Here is a 19,754-nt window from a genome sequence, read left to right as displayed (position 1 = left end):
TATGATCACACGTAACGGATCCGCAGAGTATTTAACACTGCGGATCCGCTGATGACCGACCCTTTAGTGTGCCTCCTTCTGTGCCTGTGGTATCTGCTCTTATACGCCGCTACGAGCAGACACACAGGGACCTGCGAGCCACGCGTGCTCAGACATTATGAGGCAATAACCACAACTATTAGTATGTACTTATGATTTCTATTTTCATACATGTGTTCTGCATCTGCCGATTGGGCCTTCATATAGAAAAAAAAAAGTGTTCCCCGCACCGATCACTAACCCAGACAAAGCCAGTAAGTGCAAAACTTTGGGTGGTCGGAGCTCCTATGTTACACCATTCACCCCTTGGTATGATTTAAATTTGTACTATTGCTTTATGTGTAGACCTTGAACTTTTGGCTAGCGCTTTGTGTAATCTGGTGACCCTTGTTATATTTTCTGCTTCACTGTTATTGTGGTTTTGCAAAGTGACTGTATGTTTCTATACATCATCTTGAATTCTGGGTTTTAGGTCCTTGTCTGCCCCTTATACTCCAGGAGTCCCACTCTGCTCTGTCACTATTGGGGTGTTTTCTGGATTGTATCTTTGTATTTTACATGATTTTGAATGTATTGTGTCTTACAATTGTTGTTTCAATAAAGATTAATGATTTTGTATCTATATATGCCTTTTTCTTTGGTATTATACTCTTTTGGTGCGCAGGATCTTACTTTTTGGGGATATTAGTATGTTAAATAAATAAGAAGCCAAATTAAAAGGAAAGCTGTCAGCTCTATGTTATGCTCAGAGCTTAAGTGTCAAGGAGGTGGTGTCTAGCCCCGGCATGCTTGCCTCCTCCCTCCCCCACACCTTCCTTCCTTGACTGATTGATGTACAAGGCTCAGAACTAGAACTGAGACCCTATCAGTCAATCAGTCCCCACTTACTTGACACTTGAGCTCTGATTATCATCTAGAACCATGGACACTTTAGATTGTATTAAGCTATATAAAATATCAACAAATATGTTACAGACTACATACAATGATAAACAAAAAACTAGTTAAGAACATAGACAATTTTTAAAAAATATTTCTACAATACACTAGTCTTTTTCTATACGTTTACTACACAGCAAAGACTTACGGCATAAAAGTTGGATTAAAGGTAAAGGAAGAAATAATCTTATGAGCCAGATGTTCACTGCCGGGCAGGAGTCGACTCAGTAGGACAATGGAGACAGAATGACAAAGTGATGCATGCTGGGAATGTTCTGGATACATAGCTGCCTATTTGAAAAGAAACAGAAGACACAAAAAAAGTGATTACAATATCTTCCTATATATACTGAGAATGAAAAAAAAATGGAAAGATTAATAATGCATAGAAAGAAGATATATAACAACATCAATATCAGTACTATGAACAGGCAGCAAATTATATGCTGATTTTGAGGCTGGGTTTTTTTCGGAGCAAATTTTGCCAGCATAAGTACTAGAGATGAGCGAATTTACATTAAATTCGATTCGTCACGAACTTCTCGGCTCGGCAGTTGATGACTTATCCTGCATAAATTAGTTCAGCTTTCAGGTGCTCTGGTGGGCTGGAAAAGGTGGATACAGTCCTAGGAAAGAGTCTCCCAGGACTGTATCCACCTTTTCCAGCCTACGGGAGCACCGGAAAGCTGAACTAATTTATGCAGGATAAAGTTATCAACTGCCGAGCCGAGAAGTTCGTGACGAATCGAATTTACTGTAAATTCGCTCATCTCTAATGAGTACACTTTAAGCATGATAAAATGCAAAAAAAAATATAAAAACACTAACCAATTTATATAACAGAGATAATACGAAGTACTGAAGGTGGTACTCGTGTCGCAGGAGCCAGCTGGAGGATGGAGTCACTGGGGGGCTTGGGCATTCACTTATCTTGCGTAGGTAATTTTGAAGTCCTTTGTATTCCCAGATAAAGGAAAACTGCACAAAAGTAAAACATAACCTGTAAGCCTTCATTCAGTAATAGCACGAAACATCAACGTCGCTAACATCCATCATTTAAGGAGTAGTCTCATGGAATAAAACTTATCCCCTATCCGCCGGAGAGAGTTTAAGTGCTGAGACCCCCCCCCCCCCCCCCCCCGCGATCTCCCTGTATGGAGCACTAAACACAAATTAACCCAGGTAAGTCTGGGACCAAAATTCTATATATTCACAATAACAATATTCACAAGGCCAGGGCACTAAGGTTCTAATTGAAGACTGACTAAACTTAATAAAACTGATAAAACTTTAATGAGATTACATAAATAAAACCTGGTGATAAATGACTGTTAAAATTAGCGTCACTATCTCCTATATATATATATATATATATATATATATATATATATATATATATATACACATACACTGGTCCCTCAAGTTACAATATTATTTGGTTCCAGGTTGACCATTGTATGTTGAAACCATTGTATGTTGAGACCATAACTCTATGGAAACCTGGTAATTGGTTCTGAAGCCACCAAAATGTCATCCAAAAATAGGAAAAAGTCAGGATTAAAGAAAAATAAGTAGATAACTAATACAGATAAAGCAAATCCTTACATATAAAAGTAAGAAAGATCTGCTGGGAGCTGTATATCACTGTCTAGGCCAGTGTTTTCCAACCAGGGTGCCTCCAGCTGTTGCAAAACTACAACTCCCAGCATGCCTGGACAGCCGTTGGCTGTCCGGGCATGCTGGGAGTTGTAGTTTTGCAACAGCTGGAGGCACCCTGGTTGGGAAACAATGGTTTATGTAGGGGACAGGAGCTTCTTCAGGGTCCTATACAGTACAGCCAGTGTCCCAAATGGAGCCACCCTTACCTGGTGTCCAAAGGAGCAGCTAAACCTGGCACAGGTAAGGAATAGTACAGAACTTGTAGTTCCTCCCTGTACTGTAGGGGGCGCTACCAGACACCAGTCAGTGCATATGTTTCAGTAATAGAGGTGATTTACCAGTGAATGCCCATTCTGGTTGGTCAGTTCCTCCAGTTGTGACACATTTCACAGATCTGGACTGTCCATAGCATTGTATGTGGAGTCTGGTTTCAAGTTACGATGGTCCAGAAAAGACCATTTTATGTTGAAACTATTGTATGTTGAGGCCATTGTAACTTGAGGGATCACTGTATATCACTGTGCGTTGTTGGTGTCACCAGCAGGTTGTAAAACCAAAAACGATCTGCAATATACCTCCTATTGTCCTACTGTCCGGTGGGGCCTACAGGTTCCTCCACCTTATTGATAGGTATGAATGAGCGGTGCCTACAGGCTATTACCACCCACTGCTGGTGGGGCCTACAGGCTCTTCCATCGAGGTTGCTGCCAACCACGGTCTTTTATAGTGAGTATATATTATTACAGGAGTGACGCAATTAAAAACAAAAGTAATTGCCCCCCTCTACATGTTTTGCTGTATGGCGCAGGGACTCTCCAACGCCCTCTCCATATTTCTCCATAGGAGAGCTGAACATAGCTGAACGGCCCTCCCATAGAGATAAATGGAACGAAGGAGATTATGTACGTGTGAAAAACAAAACAAGTGCATGCAGTTACTGATCCTGCAGCTACTGACTGTGTAAAAGCAGCATTACGTTCACAGAGCATTGCCTAGGCTACATATAATTGGGCCTACTTTGGCGCTAAGAACAGGACAAGGTACATACAGCTTTGCTGCCACTAAAGCCTTTGCAAAGCCTTGATGAAAAGTAACCAACGTGTGTGTATACAGCTCCTATGCAGACCCACGTGTATCCAATTTTGCCCATTTTACCTTGCTGACCAGCCCCTTGTGGATGTTGGTGACGCTGCAGATCAGGTTGAGCACAGCTGTCAGGATGGGGTAAGGGGAACTCTTTCCAGGCAGGCTGAGTGACGGCTTTCCTCCTGCGCAGCTTAATGTTACAATACTGTTCACAGACTCCGGCAACGGGGAGCAGGAAAGTGGATTGGACACAGCAGAGCAAGACCTAACAGAAAAGGAAAAAATTACCGGGAAGATGTAATGCTAAACATAATTTTACTTTAAGGCTGGGTTCACACCACGTTTTGTTAAATACGGTTCCCGAATAAGGTTGGGAGGAAGGGGGGCGGGGCTTAATCGCGGAGCCCGTACTCAGCCGTATTCGGGAACCGTATTTAATGTATGTCTATGAGCCGACCGGAGTGAACCGCAGCCTCCGGTCGGCTTCGCTTTCGGCCGTATGCGGTTTCTCGACCGCAGGCAAAAACGCCGTCAACCGCGAGGCTGCAGTTCACTCCAGTCGGCTCATAGACATACATTAAATACGGTTCCCGAATACGGCTGAGTGCGGGCCCCCGCGATTAAGACCTGCCCCCCCTCCTCCCAACCGTATTCGGGAACCGTAAGTACAAAATGTGGTGTGAAAGCACCCTAAGATGGGTTATCATTTTCCCTAGGACATGATAGTCTTAGGCTGGGTTCACACCACGTTTTTGCAATACAGTTCCTGTATCAGGTTTTTGATTAAAAAAAAAAAAAAAAAAAATACAGATTCCTCAAAACCGGACTAAACTGTATCAAAACGAGTGTACAAATTTGTATCTGTATATATCGTATACGGTTTGAAAAATGATGTCCGGTTGCATCAGTTTTTTACGAAAAAAAACGTATAGGTGGTAGGCCACGGTTTTCTGTCCGGAAAAAAAAAATTTAAAAGTAAAAAAAAACCCGTATGGTTTGAAAAACAGAGACAACCGTATACAATATGGTGCATAAGGTTTTGAATGGGAAGTCTATGGGCATGTTTTTCTGTGCGGCTGCATACTTTTTTTTTTTAATGAAACCGTATGCCAAAACCGTATAGCAAAATCGTGGTGTGAATCCACCCTTACTTATAGTCCTTATTGTGGGACACAGGAGTATAGACTGCTGCCGCTAGGAGGTTTTAAAGGGGTACTCCACCCCTAGACATCTTATCGCCTATCCAAAGGATAGGGGATAATATGTCAGATCGCGGGGGTCTTGCTACTGGGGACCCCTGGGATCTCGGCGGCAGCACCCACCTCAACGGCTTCCGGCAACGCTGGAGGCTTCGGATCCCAACCACGCGAGCGGAAGAGTGTGATGTCACGACTCCGCCCCTGTGTGACATTACGCCCCGCCCCTCAATGCAAGTCTATGGGAGGGGGCGTGACGGCCGTCACGCCCCCTCCCATAGACTTGCATTGAGGGGATGGGGCGTGACGTCACACGGGGGCTGAGGAAGTGAGGAGCAGGAGAAGTCAGAACACGAAAGGAAGGCACACTACCAACTGGAGAATGACCGAAGCAGAGAAACCAAAAATGGTGGGTGCTGTGTCCCCCAATAACGTATAGAAGAAGGAGATTTTACAGTCGGTACAAAAATTCTTTTGTCTCATTAGAGAACACAGGAGACCATGGGATGTCCAACAGCAGTCCCTGGGAAGGGAAGAGAAATGAGAAAACCTCAAATTAACTACACTGCAAGGAAGAACTGGCCAGACAGGTTTCTACCTCCTACTGACACTATATTAAAACGGACTAGCTCAGTGGCAGTAGGCGGGTATAGGGGAGGAGTCACTTTATTTTTTACTTCGTGTCAGAGCCTCCTAGTGGCAGCTGCCTATAACATGCTCTCCTGAGTCCTCCAATAAAACGAGCTAGAAAAATGACAAGCAGGGAAGAAGACTATTTCTCGGAAAATGTGTGTCCTCAAGCACTCGACTTGAAAGATGGACAGCATATTGTAATATCCTCTAAACACTAGGTGGCGCTGTGCTATGTAAGTAAACATCATAACTCTTTACGAATGTATGTGGCAAACATAGTTCATTTTTATTATCTATACAATGAATATTGGTGGGACAACCCCCTGTAAGTGCTTAAAGAGTACCTCTCATTAACTTGATACATTTTATAATCCTCCCAGTTCACTGCCCCCATCATGATAAACCACCCCCTGCCTTTATTTTTATAATTTTTTAGTTTTCTACCTTGATATTGCTCTGTATTTTCTGCTCAGCCTCAGTCAGATTCACAGACTGGGAAGGAGCATTACCCAGCAGGCGTGACATCATCTTAAGCCATACAGGGGAGAACTTCCTCCCTCACTCTGCTGCACACAGCCCAGAGCAGTTCAGTGTGAGATGAGCTATGATTGGCCAAGGCTTGACACACCTCCCGTGTTTGGACTTCTGCCAGGCCTGCAGGAGTCCAAAGTCTTTGCATGAGATGAGGGGGAGAAATGTGCTCTGGAAGTAGGGGGACACCTAGTGGCAGCTTTTTTAAACACATAAAACATAGAAAACTTTTTTTTTTTTTTTTTTTTTTTTTAAACAAAGTACATTAGAAAGATTTTTTTATTTACCATAAGGAGTGCGATAGCAACAATTAGTTTTAATGAGAGTGCCCATTTAATGACATGAGATTTATGTATATAAAACTTTATTAGTCCTATTCTACAGCTGTATTATGCCTATGCTGCAGCATCAAAGGTTTCAGGGTAGTTCATATTTTTACAATTTCTTATAGAATCTCCAAAATTAAGCATTGCTGTAAAAAAAAAATATATATATTTAATTATACATTACCGTAAAAACTCATATAACCCCATACTGAAAGCCTTACCGCAGCTTTGTACATCTTAGTTATTATATTTATAGCTTTGGAAGAGTTAGTTTGCGCTGCTCTTGTTTCAAGGCTCAGATCTGCATATAAGATACTTCTGGACCACTGATCGTGTGAGGCCAACATTAAATAACACAGAAATGCTTTTACCTGAGAGAATCCCACATGGATTGAACAGCTGCATGACGGAGGAAAGGTAGGAGCACGTTATCTGTCAGCTTCTCAACTTCTTCATTGCATAGAACAGTATTCAGTGAGGGCTAAGAAAGAGGAAGCATAGTACTTATATTAGATATATGTATATTTACCATGTATATCTACACAAGAAAAATGCAAAACTGTAAAAGGAAACCGCTTAGGCCAGTTTTTCCCAACCAGTGTGCCTCCAGCTGTTGCAAAACTACAACTCCCAGCTGGCCGGGACGGCCAAAGGCTGTCCAGACATGCTGGGAGTTGTAGTTTTGCAACAGCTGGAGGCACACTGGTTGGAAAACACTGGCTTAGCACACCTGTCGACTTGCTGCTTTATAGTAAGAAGCCATGAAGTTGATGGATGTTGTGGTCAGGGGTTGGAGAAGGTCCCAAGTGTCACAATGGGATATTTCCTGCAGACATCTCCTCAGGCATCCTTCTACTACAGGAAGAAGTCCAGTGATGTCAGCCCAGGACACAGGAGGTGGAGGAATCTGAGATTCTGTATCTACAGCTGTGCTAAAAAACAAGCAAAAAATGTATTTATTAAAAGGAATAAAGCATTGGCAGAAACATCTGTATAATAAGTCGATTTTTTATGCTTACCGTAAAATTCATTTATTGATTTTATTTTATTTATATAGCGCCTACAGATTCTGCAGCGCGTAAAATCTCTTTCTTGGAGGATCCATTGGGGGACACAGAGACTGTGGGTATATTGCTGCTGCCACTAGGAGGCTGATACTAGGCAACAAAAAGAAAGTCAGCCCTTTCCAGCAGGATAAACCCCGCCTACAGACTGAGCTAATCCGTTTACTCCCAAAGCAGTAGGAGAGGACCGAAAGGGAAAGGAAAAAAAAGAAGCTGTCCGAGGGAACCACAGACAAAAAATAACCAAAATAGAGAAAGAAAGAATGTTGGCACTGCTTCAGGGGTGTTTTGCGGTATCGGATAAGTGGAGCTTGCCACCAACTCACGGTTTCTTATGGCGACCGCCGGTGCTCTTTCCAGACAGAACAGGTTAGCAGCTAGGCAGAAAGAAGACGAAGGCACACGGAGCTTGGTCTGCGGTGGTTTATTCCAGGACAGGTATGAACAGCAGCTAGGTCAACGAGTCGTTTCGTGCACACCTGCGCTTAATCAATGACCTCACCGCGGTGAAGTCATTGATTAAACACAGGTGTGAAATGACGCAGGAGTAGATAGCGGTTGAGGAGCTTCAGATCCACAATCTGTTGGATGGAGCCCCCATTTTTTGGGACGAGAAAAAGAACTGAGACGATCACTCCCTGAGCGAGAAGGGTCTGAAGTGCGACCCGAAAAGCCGCCGCCAAGGAAGGAGAACAAGGAGGTCAGGATAAAAAAAAGCGGGGACAAACTACCTCCTACCCAAAAAGAATTCCCGGGTGGGGGCGACTCTTCAAGCAGAGGGAGGCTTACGGTGTCTGACTTGGCTGCAAAGCGGCCTGAACGGTTATCAGAATTTCAGGAAGGGCGTGCCTTGGCGTTCCTATCCTGTGAGGGCGCCGGCCTGGCTGCCCGAGCCAAAGGACAGATAGGGCCGTAAGGAGGTTGATTTCCGGCAAGACTTGTTCTGTGGTAGTAAGGAGCTCTTACCTCCAGTAGCCTCAGAGATAATCTCGTCCAGGAGTTTTCCAAAGAGCCGGGTCCTGGAGAAAGGAAGTTCCGTGAGAGACTTCTTAGAAGCGGCATCGGCGTCCCAAACCACCAGGTTACCTGTAGCAAAAGCCGTACAACGGGCGGACTGCAAGGAAGCAGAGCACGAGTAGTCACCAGCGTTGGAGAGTTGAAGTGCAAGATATGCCAAACCCTCCGAAGGGGCCCCGGACAAAATGCCCTGGCAGAGTTGGGAAGCCCAAACAGATAGGGCTTTGGACACCCATGCAGAAGCGAAAGCGGGAAGGATGAACCCGCCGCTTCAAAGGCGAATTTGGCCAGATTCTCAATCCTCTTGTCCACCGGATCCTTAAAGGAGACAGCATCCGCCAATGGTAGAGTAGTCAATTTAGACAGATGGGAAACTGGAGGATCCACAGCAGGCGGCGACGTCCATTTGGCAATCAAGTCCTGGGCAAATGGAAACTGTGCCTGAACCATCTTAGTCCCTTGGAAGCGTTTGTCTAGATGCTTCCCATGCCACTTCCAGTAAGGTGTCAAATTCAGCATGAGAGATGAATACTTTAGGAGAGAGACGGGAGCGGTCGAAGGAAACTTCTGGAGCTGGGTCCGAAGTTCCGGGGTCCTTCAGGTGAAAGGTGTCCCTGATGGCTGACACCAGCTGTCCACGATGTCGGACACACTGTTTTGGTCCTCTGAGTCAGAGGCAGAACCCGATGTCTCATCTTCCAACTGGTGGAAGGAGCCCTAGATGAAGGCGAGGCGGACCTGGCGCATAGAGCTGGAGACCTTGGAAAGCAACCAGGAGAGCGGCCCCTAGAACAGTGGTGCTGCCGGTGTGCCAGGGGGAGGAGTGAGATCCATGAGGAGAGCGCCCGTCCCGAGCTCGGGATTCCAGAGAAGAGCCAGAGGAGAACACCTTAGGGTGCTTGTGAGATCGCCCGAAACAAGGATCAGGGGAAGGGGAGCAAGCCTCTCAGGAGGGCGGGTGCAAGGAATCTCTCTCCAATGCAGTCACCAAGGGAAACCTGCACACACTGATAGAAGGTCAGTGACCCCCAGTGCGCGTTCTGAAAGGTAATAGGATGGTGGTGAGTAGGGGGCCATGGCTGCTCCGCCCACTCCCTGCCAGCCGCCGAAATGAATGGCTGGTGGGGAGAGGGCAGAGCAGCCACGGCCTCATTTAATGATCCCCGACGGTCCAGTCGCCTCAGACATGGAGGGGGCCAAAAGTGAAAGTAACTGCCGGCCAAGCGTGTGCAGCGCAGCCGACGGGGAGAGGCGCATAAGATGAAGGTGGCGATGGCAAGAGTACTGCTCGCCAAGATAAGGGGGACTGCTGAGCTGCGGGTCTCTGGAGGAATTCACCCGAGTACAGAGTGCTGGCCCCGGAGAAAGAACACCCGAGCAGAGTTTGGAAGAGTGGGCCCAAAGCAGGGGGACTCCAGAGGTTGAGAACCCCGAATAAACGATAGACACCAGGGAAAAGGGCGGGGGGGGGGGGGGGGGGGGGGGTGAGTTAAAATACTCACCCTGTGTAAAACTTGCCTATCGAAGTCTTCAGCCAGCCATTAAACACCTGCATCATGATGGGCTGAGACAGCGAGACGAGCAGGGAAGGCAGGGGGACTCGGACCCAAGGTACAACCCCAGGTGCTGACCGGTGGCGAGAAGGGGTTTACAGTGCATATGTGTCTATGCATGTGCCCCTTCTTCACATATGGGGGAACAGGTAGCGCCATGCTCCTGATCCCGCCACCTAAAAAGAGAGAAATAAAAGGGAGAAAAACCCTAAATACACATCCCTGAACTAAAAAATAAAAAAAGTAAAAGACCAGGTCTGGAGAACTGTGTCTGCCTCCTGTGGGCACTAAGCTAAAACTGATTAGCTCAGAGTCTGTAGGCGGGGTATATCCTGCCAGGAGGGGCCGACTTTCTTTTTGTTCCCCAGAGGCAGCAGCATATACCCACAGTCTGTGTCCCCCAATGGAGCCAACCGAGACAACAGCTTTTTATACCTTCAAAATTCATGTCCATGTAGTAGTTATCTTCTTAATTTCCGACTGGGGCTGAACTGTGACCATCACCTATTGTGAATGGCCTGATCCAGTCTTATCTAAACACTGGCGTCACCTTTCACTTTAATCTTTTCTGTAATAGGGGGACAATTGCTGAACAGGAAGAGTCAGATTATTATTAGGTTTAATGGTCAGACTGTAAACTGCAAGTCTGCAGAGGGTTCGGCGATGTAGGCAGAGGAGCATGGGCTGGACTGATTGGGCTCCTGACTTGCTGGTGAATGCCCCCTGGGCTCCTGAGCTTAATTTGCATAACAACAAACAATTATAGCTCTGTACGGGAAAGGACTATAGATAAAAAAAAAGGGTATGCCTGGAATCCTGATGACTATCCCTAAGTAGCCATGTGCTTATTCACGCCTATGTTTTTCTGCTGACCGGTTTGCTTTAAAAGAGATTAAAAGGGGTACTCTGCTGCTAGACATCTTATTCTCTATTTAAAAGAAAAGGGGATAAGATGTCTGATTGCAGGGGTCAAACAATCTCTCGCAGCACCCGCATTCTAAACAAACGCCAGGTTGGGAGTGGTCATGCCACACCCCCTCTATTCATGTCTATGGAAGGGGGCGTGTCAGCCGACACGCCCCCTCTCATAGACATGAATAGAGGGGGTGTGAGGTCACGAGGGGGCGTAGCAAAACATCATGGGGGGCCTGTCGTGATGTCACAATCGCACCCTCCGACTCCAAGCATTCTGAACAAAATGTTCAGAATACTGAAGGACCGGAGTACCCATTTAAGCATTGACATGCAGGGGTGCTCTCTCTAGCACCAGAAAGTAAACTCTATTCCTTCTGGAGGGGAAAAGAAAAAAAAAATACACTTTTTGACATTGACTGTTGCAGACACTGTCTCAGGTAGCGTCACATAGACTGACCATATTAAATGGGCCTAATCTGTATCTAAATACACAGGCAACTCTGCAACATAGCAACCTGAAATCTGGGAAAGAAATCTGAGGGTATGGTTTACATTTTCTGACACAGAACCCAATACAGATTTTGTTCAACAGAAAAATCTATAGTGTGAACAGGATTTCCCAATCCCAGGGCATAGGGGCTCTAACGTTATGTCTTTATGCTAGTACCTGTGAAGCTGCGCCTCGAGCTCGGCTGTACAGGCCGCAGTCTGAGACACATGAGAAAGCAAAGTGATCACAGCAGCCGCCCGATGGATAGAGGCAGTCGGGGGGGTTGTGTTCCCTTTGCAAGAGGTGATCAGAGTGGGAAAGGACTGGAGGATTCCCAAAAGTACAGGGTACAGATCTCTGGAAGAGAAAAAAAACATGACACAGCTTTAGGTTATTTTGTTATATTCACAGATATCATGAACACCAACAACAACAAAAAATTATAATATAGATATATATATATATATATATATATATATATATGTATGAGGCCAATTAATTAATTATATATAAATATATATAAAGGAGGCCAGATGAAGCACTAGTCAATGCGGAATGGCTGCTATAGCTTTGCTGTATCCCCCTGCACGATCTCCCCTTAGATGTATTCGTGAGTATCCAAAAAGAAGAGATATGATGATGTGGTGAGTGCCGACAGGCTTTATTTCTCCTGTACTTAATATTGGGATATCCAAACAGGAGCATGTCTAATCAGGAAGACTCATAGGAGGAAACAAAATGTATAAACTGAATATGTGTGCCGACAATCTTTATTTCCCCTGTACTATATATTTGGATTATTTTTGTTAAGTCAGAGCACCAATATATACGTCTGCATTAATTGCACCTACCTTCTTCCCGGCATCCCTGGAAGTGAGTGTCTTGAGCTGTGCCGAACTATATGGTTCTTTCTTTGTGATGGATATCCCAATATTAAAGGGGTTATCCAGTGAAAAACTATTTTTTTCCATATCAACTGGCTCCAGAAAGTTAAACAGATTTGTAAATTACTTCTATTTAAAAAAAAATATTAATCCTTCCAGTACTTACAGCTGCTGAAGTTGAGTTGTTCTTTTCTGTCTGAGCACAGTGCTCTGTCTGTCTGTCTCAGGAACTGTCCAGAGCAGGAGAGGTTTGCTATGGGGATTTGATCCTACTCTGGACAGTTCCTAGAACAGACAGAGGTGTCAGCAGAGAGCACTGTGGTCAGAAGAACCACTCAACTCCAGCAACTGATAAGTACTGGAAGGATTAAGATATTTACAAATCTGTTTAACTTTCAGGAGCCAGTTGATATGATTTTTTTTATTTTAACCAGAGTACCCCTTTAACATCACAACAAAAGATACGGCTATTCTTGTAGCAATGAAGGGGTTTTCTATACAGCAAGGCAGCAGGGATAATTATACAGACTTTTTAAAGCTTTTTTCCAACATTGGCCTGGTTATAGAGGCTTCTTAGCGCACAGACGTACTTCAGTAACTAACCTGTATAAATCACAGGCCTGGCCATATCCAGCAGCTATAGCCCAGAAGCGAAATGTTTCTGTACTTAATCTCTCCGCTTCTCCCTTAACAAGAGGAAGATCTTGGGGCTCCTGAGCCACAAACCTGCTGAGTCGGCTCCTCATGTCAAAGGTGTTCAACTACAAGAGAAAACCAACACATGGTTAATACTGATGGTTTTACAGTAAGGGCATCACATAAATGTCCACCAATATACATGGCAATCTTACAAATTTAAATTAGAACAGATCAGCAAAATTGCGATATTCCAATATACTTACTAGTCTGGCAGCAGCATGACGACCTGAGGAAGCTAAGACCCTTAGAAACTTCATGGCTGCAGCGCAGGGCACACCATGGAGACTGGAAGGGCCAGGGGTATCAGTTTCCATTTCCATGCTCCATTGCATGGGCAGGAACTCACGTACAACCGTCTCCATCAGCCGTGGACAATCCAGAAGCTACAGAGAAGACAGCAAAGAGTTATCTCAAACCTGAATATTTTTTGTTAGGGCTACACAAAATCATAATTTGGACAAGCCAAATATTTATGCGATTTTTCTGCAACCTGTTGTCCTGTGACTTAGTCGTGGCAATTTGATAACATTTAAAAAAAAAAAAGCAAAATCAGAGCAGTTTCACGTAACTTACACTGAGGTCACTGCTTGTAAAGTTGTGTGTGAATTGTGACCAAGAATCCAACTGGTTTGGAATTTTCTGCGTATTAAGGTCTCATCAGAACGGGTTGCACTGCAACCACACTAATAATCATCTGATGCAACGTCCGACACTCTGATCTTAAGGTCATGTGACCAAAGTCACTGTGCAGCCACGGCCAAAATGATTGTGCAACTTGTGTACAACCTGCAACTGCACAACGTTGTCATAGATGCAATGTTAAAGAGGTTTTTTTTTTTTTAAATCAACTGGTGCCAGAAAGTTAAACAGATTTGTAAATTAGAAGAAGGAAAAGTGGAACGGCCGGGACACTTAAAACTCCAAGTTTATTGCAGCTTTAAAATCATCAGGAACAAGGTGAACAAGCAGATAACATGCACGGTTGACGCGTTTCGAGCCTAAGACTCTTTAACGAAATCTATAGCATGTGCAAAATGTTATCATATTTATAGTCAGGGGGCGGGAGGGGGAGTGGACAGTGATGGTCACCACCTACTGGGGTATTAACCCCCTGTGGACTTTCACTGAGCGCTCTCACACCTCTTACACATAGATACCAATATCAGCTGGAAAACCACATCATCTGTACAAAAAGTATAAAATATGAAACCAACATAAAAACAATAATGGCTGGAAAAACTTTTTGTTTCAGAGACAAGTACAAAAACAGAGCAGCAATTTTCCTAGTAAAGAAAAAATAAATCAGCACGGTTATTCAACCCTTTTGGCTGGAAGCAATCAAATCGGTAAATCCACAGGGTCTCGTGGTCTGAGTGCCTTCTGCCAGTTGCCTTCTCTGATTTGTTTGTGGACTCTTTCAATGGCAAAAAACGCATGCAGGAAGGAAACGTCACCAGCATGAACATGTGGTCCTAGAATGGATTGGTATTGGTGTGCATGAACGCTGGTCTGTACAGAGCCCTTGGCACTTGATGACTAGTACATATCAGCGTCTGCAATTTAAACCCACTGCCCCCTTTAAAGGGGTACTCCGCCCCTAGACATCTTATCCCCTATCCAAAGGATAGGGGATAAGATGTCAGATCGCGGGGGGCCCGCTGCTGGGGATCCCCGCAATATAGCAAGCAGCACCCACCTGTAACTGCTTCCAGAAGCGCTGGAGGTTCTCTGGCTAATTCCTCCCGACCACGGGGACACGGGGACGGAAGATCGTGAGGTCACGCCCCCCCCCGCCCCCTCAATGCAAGTCTATGGGAGGGAGCATGACGGCGGGACCCCAGCAATCTGACATCTTATCCCCTATCCTTTGGAGGGGATAAGATGTCTAGGGGCGGAGTACCCCTTTAAAGAAGATCTTAGTAAGCTACTGCAAGAAGGCTTAAAACTAGGGATATTTACATAAAAGGAGGTGGATTACATTCTTGTCCCTGACCCTATTATCCCCATTTACCATTTTTTACCAAAAGTACATAAAGACAGATTCCCGCCGGCAATGCATCCCATCGTCGCGGGAATCGGATCTCTTAATGAACGTCTCTGTTCTTGGCTTGATTCTGCCTTATGCCCTCTGGTTGAGTTGTGCCCCAGCCATATAAAAGATACTAAACATCTGTTATCTTTGTTAGATGACATGGTTTGGGATGACTCGATGTCCTGGCTAGTCTACGACATTGAGTCGTTATATACATCTTTACCCCACACAATGTCCGTACAGGCCATCTCAGATATTATGAAACAATTTTCATTATACGATTCAGAGTTGCAGGGGTTTATTCTGGATGTTTTGCGTTATGTGCTGTGACATAATTTTTTAATGTACGAAAATGTTTTCTATCTACAAAAAACAGGAGCCAGTATGGGGGGGGCGAAATCCTCTCTAACTGTAGCACATTTTTTGTATTTTTGGTATGAAAACCAGTATATTTTCAGTGAAACCAATCCATTCTTGGACCACATAAAGCGGTTCAGTAGATATGTGGACGACATTGTCATCATGTGGATGGGTAATACCCCAACAGGTGTTGACCATTACTGTCCACTCCCCGCCTCCCGCCCCCTGACTATAAATATGTTACAATTTTGCACATGCTATAGGTTTCATTAAAGTCTTAGACTCGAAACGCGCCAACCATGCATGTTATCTGCTTGTTCACCTTATTTCTGATGATTTTAAAGCTGCAATAAATTTGGGAGTTTTAAGTGTCCCGGCCGTTCCACTTTTCCTTCTTCTGCTTGTCGAGAGTTGGACCGTGCACCCCGCCCCCAGGGAGCTGACAACTTCCTTGCTGTTAGATTTGTAAATTACTTCTAATTAAATATCTTAATCCTTCCAGTACTTATCAGCTGCTGTAAGCTCCACAGGAACTTCTTTTCTTTTTGAATTTCCTTTCTTTCTGACCACAATGCACTCTGGTGAAACCTTAGTCTGTATCAGAAACTGTCCAGAGCAGGAACAAATCCCCATTGCAAACCTCTCCTGCTCTGGACATTTCCAGACATGGATAGAGGTGTCAGCAGGGAGCACTGTGGTCAGACAGAAAAGAAATTCAAAACGAAAATAATTTCCTGTTGAGCATACAGCAGCTGATAAGTACTGGAAGGATTACGATTTTTAAATAGAAGTAATTTACAAATCTGCTTGTAAATGTTTGTAACTTTCTGGCACCAGTTGATTTAAAAATAATTGTTTTCTACCGGAGTACCCCTTTAATGCTGGCATAGTCATGTACGACTTCACCAAAACATCCATTAAATCTGGATCTTAAGTAACTGTCGTGGCACAGTCATGTTATGGCGCAGTCATCATTAGATGCAATGTCGCAATGCAACATTTTGATCTTCATGCTGCGCGACCAAAAGGCGCCATAAAGCCTTAGCCTTATTCCTAGAGAAAAAAAACCTCATCTACATGGCAGACTAAAAAATCTCTACCTTGTGAGTCTTAGGTCCTGCTTTCATTCTGTTCTGAGACTGCTGTTTAAGCAAAAACAGTATACATCAGTGTTTCCCAACCAGGGTGCCTCCAGCTGTTGCAAAACTACAACTCCTAGCATGGCCTAGCATAAAATTTGTATATTTTAAACTTCATCATTGTTCCTTTTGTGCACAATTTATTTTTTCATCGGTGATACTAGTGATTCCCAACCAGGGTGCCTCCAGCTGTTGCAAAACTACAACTCCCAGCATGCCCGGACAGCCAAAGGCTGTCCGGGCATGCTGGGAGTTGTAGTTTTGCAACAGCTGGAGGCACACTGGTTGGGAAACACTGGCATACATAGTGTTACACATCACCCAGCAGTGGCAGGTGATATTGCTGGGTTTTCTTTAATAATATCCTAGTGCATGGTATAGAGGCGGATAAAAATGATGTCATAGTCATGTGACCCATTCTTGTGCTAGTTCAACCGGCCAGATTCATGTCATGATTAAGAGTCCTTGAGACTCAAAACACATTGATACTTGTATCTGCCTCTGTACCGTACATATGGATACTGATAAAGAAGCCCCTGCAAGGCCACCCGCCGCTGCTGGATGATTTTCTCTGTAGCCGTATTTTGGTAATAATAATAATGTTCCATATAACCTACTTTCCCAGTCCTTATCAGTCAGTACAAGAGAATTGGAATAGCTAACCCAAAATTGTTGAATGACACACTTTGCTTACTTTTACAGGATGGTTCTCACAAAATTACAGTCTACCTATCAACCAAAGGGAGCTTGATGTAAAACTCACCTGGCTGCAGGCTGCGGCAGAATGTCGGGCTACTCTAGTTAGAATATCCAAAATTTGCAGGACCACTAAGGCAGGTGGCCTCACAACTTCCAGGATGTATCTCAGTCGATGGTGAAACTTTGTTTTCAGAAGACCCTAAATAAATAAAAAAAAAAGACCAATGATTAGTTGATAGTTTGGCAACACCAAAGCATGTATTCAAAACCCCTTGGTGGCTGAGAAATCCTGACAAGAAACGAGATGTAAATTCTCTGCTGACCCCATGTTTAGGTCACAATTATCTGTGAAGCATCACTTAATGGAGTACTCCGCCGGAAAACATCTTATCCCCTATCCAAAGCATGGGGGGGAGATAAGATGTCTGATGACGGGGGTCCCACCACTGGGGACCCCTGCGATCTCCAGGCGGGCAGCGTTCGGGACACGGAAACTTGGAGCTTCCGTGTTTGTGATGTCAGGTCACGCACCCTCCATTCATGTCTATGGGAGGGGGAGCGTAATGGCTAGTACGTAGCCATCACGCCTCCTCCCACAGAAATGAACGGAGGGGGAGTGGCGGCTGTGATCGGCAGTGATCCGGCACGGAGCAGAGTTCGCTCTGTGCACCGGATGTCTTGGGTACCGCAGTGGAGATTGTGGGGTTCCCCAGCAGCGGGACCCCCGCAAATAGGGGTAAGGGATAAGTGACGGGGGATAAGTTGTTTTCCGGCAGAGTACCCCTTTAATGTTCACAACTACTTACTGCTAACTTTGGGGGGTGTAATGCCTGGCAAATCCACACTCCATTTGCCAAAATTTGTTGCAGTAAATTCATGTGAAGCATATGGTTTTAATGTGCATCAAGACAGACCCCCAGCACCATCACGGAAACAAAGGTCTTTATCAGCTTTTGAATCAGAATTTCCTATGTATATTTACTAAATATATATGTATCTTTGTACTAAGTGTATTAAAAACAATTTCTGCACCCCTATGTATGCCCCTGATGACACAACTTGATGTGTTAGAAACATGTTGGGACTAACTGACCTCCATACATTACTAAGAGTCATCTTTTAACAGAGCACATCATTTTTTTTGTGATATTGCTGCAACCTTTATGGCATCATATCGAGCTACATCAGGATCAGCTTTCTTTTCTTCTTTATCTTTTTGCTTATCTGCTTTTCCTATGGCTTTATTTATGTTTATCTCGGTCTCATCTTCATCCTCTTCTTCCTCTTCTCCCTCCTCTTGATTGGGTATGAAAGGAAAGACTTTTGTTCCCTGATACCAAGAAAAGGTCTTATCCAAGTATTCCTGTCCAAGAAAAACCAAAAACATGAAGCCATAAAAACAATTTATGGGCAAAAAAAAACAACAATTTTTTATTATTTAAAGGAGTTGTCTCAACAACACTTATAACAACAACAGGATGATCACTGGGGGGGTCTCTGTGGTTAAGAAAAAAATCTAAATTTTCACCATTCACTAAACTACAACCATCCAAAATATAAAATCTTTATTAGCCAAACTACACACTGGTCACAAATATGTGGTGTGCCTCCTATCCCCAATGTTTTAGATGTGACATATATTATACCAACCGGCTGGATCACCAGAATAGTGATAAGCTGTCAATATTTCAGTATATATCTACACGAGTGATTCCCAATGAATGACGCAAACCCTGAGGAAGCATTTGAAGCGAAACTATCGTTGAGGTCTGGTGGGTAAGGTCTGGCACCTCTTATACATCCTATTCACCTTATTGTTGATCTATGGTACTTTGCACCTTGTATCTTGGCAGTGTGCAGTGTTGTAGTACTGATGCACTACAACATATTTCTAATATACTTTATTTTTTTATTTTATTATTAAAATACTTTATTTTTATTTTGAAATTCGGCCACTAGGGGTCTCCCTCCTAGTGGCCAGCTGCAGCCTGGAGTGACGTCACGCCTGAATTCGGACTGATGCCGGTTCATTCAGCCTGCGCTCGAACCCTGCCTGTCAATCAGACAGGCGGGAGCGAGCGCTGAGAGTGCACTGGCTCCCTGGCCTCATACGCCGGCCCAGCCTCCCGCTGCTGCCTCAGTACAGACTGGACTTCGGTATGTCTGTTTGGGGTGAGGGGGGGGGGGGGATTTTAGTGCCGTGGCCATGAAATTTATTACTTTCAGCGGTGGGGGGGCAGGGGTGGGTTGCGGGAGAAGCGCTGCGGCCATGAAATGTATGTTAATATTTCAGATTGGAGTGGTCATATTTAAAAGGGGTACTCCGGTGGAAAAATTATTATTATTTATTTTTTTAACCAACTGGTGCCAGAAAGTTAAACAGATTTGTAAATTACGTCTATTAAAAAAAATCTTAATCCTTCCAGTACTTATTAGCTGCTGAATACTACAGAGGAAATTCTTTTCTTTTTGGAACACAGCTCTCTACTGACA

The 19,754-nt window shown here is 44.4% G+C and overlaps 1 protein-coding gene across 4 annotated transcripts in view; it reads right to left on the bottom strand.

Annotated features, from left to right (window-relative positions):
* The window catches only part of RPAP1 (RNA polymerase II associated protein 1), an 83,565-nt gene that overhangs the window by 13,247 nt on the left and 50,564 nt on the right, over positions 1-19,754 (bottom strand). For all 4 annotated transcript variants that reach the window (XM_056545585.1, XM_056545583.1, XM_056545584.1 and 1 more), the window contains 10 exons: positions 18,421-18,624; positions 17,326-17,460; positions 13,235-13,414; positions 12,936-13,093; positions 11,626-11,805; positions 7,140-7,341; positions 6,781-6,890; positions 3,793-3,988; positions 1,807-1,956; positions 1,127-1,269 (listed from right to left, as the gene is read on the bottom strand). In XM_056545585.1, coding sequence (XP_056401560.1) covers positions 1,127-1,269; positions 1,807-1,956; positions 3,793-3,988; positions 6,781-6,890; positions 7,140-7,341; positions 11,626-11,805; positions 12,936-13,093; positions 13,235-13,414; positions 17,326-17,460; positions 18,421-18,624 — 1,658 coding nt within the window. The remainder of the gene's footprint in view (positions 1-1,126; positions 1,270-1,806; positions 1,957-3,792; positions 3,989-6,780; positions 6,891-7,139; positions 7,342-11,625; positions 11,806-12,935; positions 13,094-13,234; positions 13,415-17,325; positions 17,461-18,420; positions 18,625-19,754) is intronic.

This window comes from Hyla sarda, chromosome 11 (assembly GCF_029499605.1).
Source record: "Hyla sarda isolate aHylSar1 chromosome 11, aHylSar1.hap1, whole genome shotgun sequence".
In the NCBI taxonomy this organism is placed as follows: Eukaryota; Metazoa; Chordata; class Amphibia; order Anura; family Hylidae; genus Hyla; species Hyla sarda.
This window is presented reverse-complemented; position numbering and strand designations above follow the sequence as displayed.